The 6,981-nt window shown below is 59.6% G+C and overlaps 1 protein-coding gene across 5 annotated transcripts; it reads left to right on the top strand.

Annotated features, from left to right (window-relative positions):
• The first annotated feature begins 3,834 nt into the window (after window positions 1-3,834).
• CD79B (CD79b molecule) lies at window positions 3,835-6,675 on the top strand. 5 transcript variants are annotated; one of them, XM_016205057.2, is made up of 6 exons: window positions 3,835-3,901; window positions 4,555-4,608; window positions 5,512-5,820; window positions 6,051-6,169; window positions 6,423-6,464; window positions 6,577-6,675. In XM_016205057.2, the coding sequence occupies exons 1-6, from the start codon at window positions 3,835-3,837 to the stop codon at window positions 6,673-6,675; spliced, it is 690 nt and encodes a 229-aa protein (XP_016060543.2). The 5 variants fall into 5 exon arrangements, with proteins under 5 accessions (XP_016060543.2, XP_016060551.2, XP_087681796.1 ...); XM_016205065.2 differs by having other exon boundaries at window positions 3,835-3,919; window positions 4,573-4,608; XM_087825670.1 differs by lacking the exon at window positions 4,555-4,608 and having other exon boundaries at window positions 5,464-5,820.
• The last annotated feature ends 306 nt before the right edge of the window (window positions 6,676-6,981 follow it).

Genomic DNA, 6,981 nt, shown 5'->3' with positions numbered 1-6,981 from the left:
CCGTGCCCGGCCCACCGGGCCCAGGCCCAGCCTTCCAACCTCCTGTGCCTGGAGGGCCGGGCGGCCCTTTTGCTGGTGCAGCCGATCTGGGCACGGCAGTGCTGGGCCTCCACGGCTCCCGGAGGACAGCCAGGGGCTGAGCTTGGAGGGCTCACTGGACTGGCTCATTGTGTGTGTTCAAGGGGGTGAGCCACGGTGTCCCACGATGCCTGCATACGCGTGTGTCCGGGTGTGCTTGTGTAAATGTGTCAGTGTGCCCCTGTGGTGTCCGACTGGTGTGTGCGTCTTCTGTGGAGGCCTGTCTGTGTGAGTGTGTATACGAGTGTGAACATGTGTGTAAGGTCGAGTCCCTGTTAGCCGTAGTTCCTCTCCTCTTTTCTCTTGTTTCTTGTGAACAGTTTGATTAAAACTCAGGAAGCCCCAAAACCTCCAAAACAATGTGTGGGGGCCCACACATGCCCACAGGCCAGAGCCCTCCTTTCCGCGTGCCCTGCCCTCTGGCCTCACCGCCCTGCCCGGGGCTCCATGACCCTCCCTTCGGCTGGTTGGTTTTATCCCACCATTGCCCCAGCCCTGCTCCGTCGCCTGCCTGTGTCCTCTGTGGAAGGCGACCCACTCCGTCCGCCCTTCCTTCAGAAGGTTCATCCTGTAGGGGGCAGCCTCCGCCCTGGCCAGCACCCTGCCCACTGCCTTTCCCTCCTCGGGGCCCGGGACTGGCATGGCCCCCAGAGCCGCCGCGCCTGTTGGACTGGACATGCTGTGTACAGACTGTAGAGCCTCCCCTGCCTGTGCCCCCTCCACACCCATCCACATGGTGTCCGGGTAGGAACAGGCCCGGGCCAGGCCGGCAGACAGGCCCCTTTGTACAGTTCTTACAATAAATCTCTCCCCTCGAGCCTCTGACGTGCGAGCTTTTTCCTTGTGCAGCTCCCAAGTGCATATGTCAATGGGGGCTGAAGGCATCAAGAGGCAAGAAGGGCTGGTGGGGATTGCAGCCAAGCAGGGAAGACTTGGGGAGTCTCTGGGGGTTGAGGAGGGCAGGATGGCCCCAACTCCCTCCTCTGGCCCCATCGGGTTCTCTCCTCCCCCCCTCTAAAAGAAAGCTGGAGTCCAGCTGGAGTCCAAGAGGCCGGACGAGGTCAGGAGTCACATGCCTCCTCTCCCACCCATGACAGCACCCAGGAAATAGGTATTGGGGGTCCTACATTCCCAGCCACTCCTCTCTGGAAACCCCTTCGCTTCTCTACGCCCACCCACAGAGGCCCCAAGGTGCCCTCCCCTCTCCTCAGAGATATGATCCCCTCCAGGACCTGCCTCTAACCCCTGGCCCCAGAGAGCCCAGAGTCCCATGGGCCTGTGACAAAGAGTAATATTATGTAGTGAGCTCATTCCTTAATCCCAGTGGGTGAAATATAATTTTATATATAATTTCATTTTCTGCAACTTGATTTCTGCCCCCCAGGACTGTATTCCTCCCAACTAGTAAACACTTGGTCCTTTACATGGCCCCCATGGGGGCTGGGGAGAGGCACACACAGATCTCTCATCTTCCCAGTGTTGCTGGGGGACCCTGTCCTCTTGCTTCTCCAAACCCCTGTGCCCCTTGTCCCCCTCTCCCTACACCCCACTCTCTTGCTGTTTTGTAATCCTCACCTGAGGGTATGTTTTTATTGATTTTAGAGAGAGGAAGGAAGAGAGAGAGAGAGAAACATTGATGTGAGAGAAACATCAATTGGCTGCATCCCGTTTGCGTGGGGATCGAATCTGCAACCTAAGTATGTGCCCTGACCAGGAATCGAACCCGCAACCCTTTGGTGTATGGGACGATGCTCCAATTGACTGAGTCACGTGGCCAGAGCCCCGTCTCTTGTTTTGATGCTGCCTTCCAGGAAAGGCGGGGTGGAGGCTACAGACGTCGGGATGCACAGCCCAGGGGAGTCAGGGGCCGAGGCCTCATGTTCCAGGAAAGAAAAGGCGTCACAAACCCCAGACGGAGCTTGATACTGTTGTCACTGGGGAGGGAACAGCATGGCCCCAACTATGACAAATAACCCTGCAGGTGGTGCCCCAGCCCCTCCCCCCTCCTGAAAGCAGATCCCTGTCTGGCATGAATGGGAATGAGTCCAAAGGACATATCTGCATTTGTGTCCCCCGGGGGGGTGTAGATGCGTGTGTTTGGAAGATGCCAAATGCCCACCCCTAGTCTTTGTGCCCCCTGTAGTCACCCTGGGTCCCAGGACCAGATCCTGAGCAGGCCCTATGTCACACAGCCTGAGCAACACCCCATGCAGGTGTACATGCACACGTACACACACACCTGTGTGCCCCAAGCCTTCCCCAATTATCCTCCCAACCTTGGGGGACACAAGCCCCAAAGCTAACCAAGGCCTAAATCACCAGGAGGTACTATGCTAAAGGAAAAGACCCCTGGACTTCCCCCCATCCCACTGGGGGGGGGGACTCAAAATACCCCCCAGCACCAGGGGCCTATGGTCCCCACGCTGACCTCAGGTGATGTTTATAATCCTGGACTGTTTGTTCTGTGAACTGAACATCTGGCACCTTTTCAGGGAAATGTTTTTCATTTGCAACATCTGGAAACAGCAAGAACATCTGGGGCTGCCGGGAACAAGCTGCTCCTTGGATGAAAACCTTAACCCTCCTGTCCCCACTTTCCATAGCGCTGGTTCTGGCCTGTGCTCCTCAGGGGAGGCCCCCACTGTGTCAGGGGAGGCCTATGCCCAGGGCTGAGAGGGAAGCCTCCAGACCGCTGCCTTCCTCACCACCAACCTTGGCATGGGAGGCGGGTCCACATCTCCCTAAACCCAAATAGACCCACCAGCAGCACAAGCTGTTTGAAAAATGGCCCAGCCAGTGTGGCTCAGTGGTTGAGTGTCGACCCATGCACCAAGAGATCACCTGTTCGATTTCCAGTCAAAAGCTCATACCCGGGTTGCAGGTTTAATTCCCAGCCCTGGTGGGGCCTCTGCAGGAGGCAACCGATGGATCTGTCCCTCTCACATCTATGTTTCTCTCCCCTCACCCCTCCTCCCTCTCCTCCTTTCCACTCTTTTTAAAAAATCAATGGAAAGAAATATCCTCAGGTGAAGAGTAACAACAACAACAAAATCTCCCACCAAGTGAGAAAAGGAACCAAGTGAGCGAAGGAGGTTCACACAAAGGCCTGGACCAAATCTTCTCCCAAGTGGCCGCCACACTTGGCCTGCTCTTGCTCAAGAACATCTGTGGCTCCCTTCTCCAAAGGGTCAAATCTCCATCAACCCCTAACACGGCTGCCTGCACTTCAGCCAAGAGGCTGTGCCCTGGGCCCCTTCGGGAGCCTGGCTTGGGCCCTTGGCTGCCCCCCAGCACCCCACAGCATCCTTTCTTGGTGCTCCTGTTCACCAAGGATGCAGGCTGGTCCGGGACAGAGGGGCTACTCTCAAGTTCACCTACAGGACCCATGTGTATTCAGCTAAGTGCCTGGGGACCTAGACTTCAGGGTGGGAGGCTGGCAGGTCCCGGGGCATCAGGGGGATAGAGACACATGAAGGGAAGCACAGGCTGTCCTCGGAAGACTCAGAGGTCCCTGCTGTGGTGCCTAAGCTGGGGTGACTTCTGAGCCTTAGCAGCACAGCTGACAAGAGAGCCCGCCCTTCCGCAGGGTCCCCAGAGAGCTGGTGCCTCCCCTGGGTCCCGATTTGCATGGCAGGAAGGGGCCTGGTGGGGAAGAGGTGGGGAGGGGACAGGCTGCAGCCCCGGCAGTTACACGTTTTCCCCCCAGGAGCCTTGGTCCCTCGTTCCGGGCTTGGGGCCAGCGACGGAGCGGTGACCATGTCCAGGCCGGCGCTGTCTCCTGTGCCCAGCAGCAGGCTGGTGGTGCTGCTGATGCTTCTCTCAGGTACAGCCCCTCGACCAGGCCGGCTGCTTTCACTCTCTGTCGCTCTGTTTCTGCTGCCTGGGTCTCTGCTCTCTCCAGCCGCCTCCTGTCTCTCACACTGTCTGCCTCGGCCTCCCTCTGACTGCCTTGGGGCCTGGGCCGGGTGCCAGCCACGCCGATGAGGAGCTCGGGGGTCTGCGCCCCAGCCCCTCTCCAGCCGTGGGTACCAGGCTGAGCTGGGCCTGAGGGGTTGGTGGTTCCGACCGCGGAAGAGCCAGGCCAGGAGGAAGAGAGGAGGAGTGTGGTTCACCCGCTGAGGACACTGCCTGGGGGAGGCAGGGGAGAGTCTGCCCCCAGCCTGACCCTGGGGTACACATATTCCAGAAATGCCCCGCCCCTGGAGGACGGGACAGCCCTTTAACTGTGACTTGCCTCCTGTCTCCTCCAGGTGCCTGCTCAAAGTATTAGGGGGGCTGGGAGGTGGATCACTGGCCACCCCAACCCACTCCTATCTCTTCAGAGTGGGGCTGGGAAGGGCCATGGGGTCTGGAAACTGCTGTTGGGGAGGAGGAAGTGGGTCTGGGGATTCAGAGGGTGGGGGTGTGGAGGGCTGGGGCTGGTCGGTGAGAGGCCCTGACCTGACCTGGCCCCGCCCGCTTCCTCCCAACCTGCAGGGGAGACTGTGTTCGCAGCCGCCCAAAGAGAGGAACTGCTACGGAAGCCTCAAGGTCAGCAACTTCCCCGCCCCTTCTGGGCACAGGGATGCCTGTGTCCAATGCTAGTCACTGTCCTTATGACTGTCCCTTGTCCCCTTGGGTCTCCCCACCCAGAACTCTCATCCCTAGGCCTCCTGGTCTCCCTCTGCTGAGCCTGGCTCCAGGCCTCCTCGATACTCCCCACCCCCACCCCCTGCCAGCTGTCATCTTCACTAGACACAGTGTCCCAGTCCCAGTGACTGAGAGGCTGGACTAGTCAAGCTGGGGAGTTAGACTCAGCCCCAGAAGGAGCCCGTAACCTTAGGGACTCTGACATCCACAAGGGCTGGGGGGTTCCTAGGGGGCCACTTGCTGGGAACAGTGAGGCAAGGGAAGGCTTCTTGGAGCAGGTGGGTGGGGAGAGCATGCCAAGCTGAGAAAGAAGGTTTAGGAATAAAAACTGGAGCAGGTCCATGCAGGGGTAGAGGGAGGTGATTGGGAAAAGAGGGACAGGGGATCAATGTGGCAGCCTCAATTGCCAGGCTAAGGATTTGTGGGGAGCCCCTCAGGATTTCAGATGAGTGCAGGGCAGCCCAGGGCAGGGAGAGTGGGGAGCATGGGCCAGGTGGGAGGCGGGGGGGGGGGGGGCTGGTTCAGGCTGCTGGAATGGGCATGGAGAAGAACCCAAAGGTTCCAGGGCCCTTCTAAAAGAAAATCAAATGTCAGGAGGGGGTAGGGCCTGGTGGTTTGGCCTGTGGCCTCTCATGTGGCTCCACTCCCCTATACCAGTGCTCATGATTGTCCCACACCTGGGAAGAAAGGACAGACCAGGGGGGCTGAGCCAGGGGTATGTGCCACCCAGGGCAGGGGGCATGGTGGGACTGGCAGCCAGGAAGATGCTGAGTGGGGTTTTGATCCTGGCCTTGTCACCCACAGGAAGCGCTTGTTCCCAGATCTGGCAGCATCCACGTTTCATGGCCAAGAAACGGGGCTCCACGGTGGAAATAACGTGCCACATTGAGGCCGTGGGCATTGTGAACTGGCTCTGGAAGCGGGACATGGACTCGGATCCCAAGATGCTGGTCTCGGAAGAGGGACACATCGAGCAGGCCCAGGGCAAATCCAATGCCACCCTCATTATCCAGAACATCCAGTTTCAGGACAATGGCATTTACTTCTGTCAGGGAAAGTGCTCCTCCAGCGGGTCCCCCGAGACGAGCTGTGGCACTGAACTCCGAGTTATGGGTAGGTATGGGCCTGCCCTCCAGCCAGGGAGGGGGTGAGCGTGGACTGGGCCACAGGATGTTCATGGAGCCATCCAGACCCCACCCCACCCAGCCTGCCAGTGGTGAGGGGCCACATTGTGGAGGTGGCCGTGGCTCTAGAGCATCCAGGAGAGCCATTGAGAAGGGGTCTTGAGGGGTGCAGCACAAGTGGTGCCCCAGCCTCCCCATCCCCGCCCCACCTCCCCGCAGGGTTCAGCACCTTGGCTCAGCTGAAGCGGCGGAACACGCTGAAAGATGGCATCATCATGATCCAGACCCTCCTCATCATCCTCTTCATCACCGTGCCCATCTTCCTGCTGTTGGACAAGGTGACCGCAGCAGCGGGCCACACATGGGCAGCGTCTCCAGCTCCCCGGCCCCAGAGTCTGCCCATGGACTCACCTGTCCCTTCTCTCCTCCATTCATTCAGTTGTTCTTGCAGAGGGCACCTCACCCCTGACCCCAACTCCTCCTCCCTGCCCCCTGCCCCCAGGCCAGTCTCCCTGGCCCTGCCCATCCTGGCCCAGCAGCAGGTGGGGCGGGGGAAGCCAACACTCTGCTCTCCATCTCTTGCCCCACCAGGATGACAGCAAGGCTGGCATGGAGGAAGACCACACCTACGAGGTAAGGGTCAGGGTGGACCCCCAGCTCTGAGGGGCCCGGGGGTGGTCAGCAGCACCATCTGTTGGTGTGGTTGGGGAGTTGCCCAGGCCTGAGCTCCATTCCATGTCTCCAGGGCCTGAATATTGACCAGACGGCCACCTACGAGGACATAGTGACTCTGCGGACAGGGGAGGTGAAGTGGTCGGTGGGCGAGCACCCAGGCCAGGAGTGAGAGGCCAGCTGTCCCCATGCCCCTGGGCACAGCCTGCTGGGCCCTCACTGACTGCTTCAGAGCCACCTGGCTCCCAGTCCATCCCCTTTCCCTTGGACCCCCTGTTGGCCACCAAAGCTGGCCCACCAGATCTGCCTGCTCCTCCAGCCCCTCATCCCCAGCTCCTGCCAAAAGGACTGGAGTGGAAGGGCCCCAGGACAGTGATTTGGAGCAGGAAGTTCTCTGGGGATAGACTGGACCAACTTTCTTGGGGTGCTATGCGGGGATCCATCCCACGTTCAGGACAGGGAAGGCCCAAACTAGTCT

Source organism: Miniopterus natalensis, chromosome 17 (assembly GCF_054644295.1).
Source record: "Miniopterus natalensis isolate mMinNat1 chromosome 17, mMinNat1.hap1, whole genome shotgun sequence".
Lineage (NCBI taxonomy): Eukaryota > Metazoa > Chordata > Mammalia > Chiroptera > Miniopteridae > Miniopterus > Miniopterus natalensis.
The sequence above is the reverse complement of the archived record's forward strand: the minus strand, read 5'-3'. Positions and strand labels throughout refer to the sequence as shown.

What these genes read in the sequence shown, in the direction of transcription:
- CD79B (XM_016205057.2), top strand. Translation starts at nt 3,835, where the DNA reads ATGTCCAGGCCGGCGCTGTCTCCTGTGCCCAGCAGCAGGCTGGTGGTG. An exon ending in GCTGCTGATGCTTCTCTCAG is followed by an intron (nt 3,902 to 4,554) that starts GTACAGCCCCTC and finishes CCCAACCTGCAG; the next exon opens with GGGAGACTGTGTTCGCAGCC. An exon ending in CACTGAACTCCGAGTTATGG is followed by an intron (nt 5,821 to 6,050) that starts GTAGGTATGGGC and finishes ACCTCCCCGCAG; the next exon opens with GGTTCAGCACCTTGGCTCAG.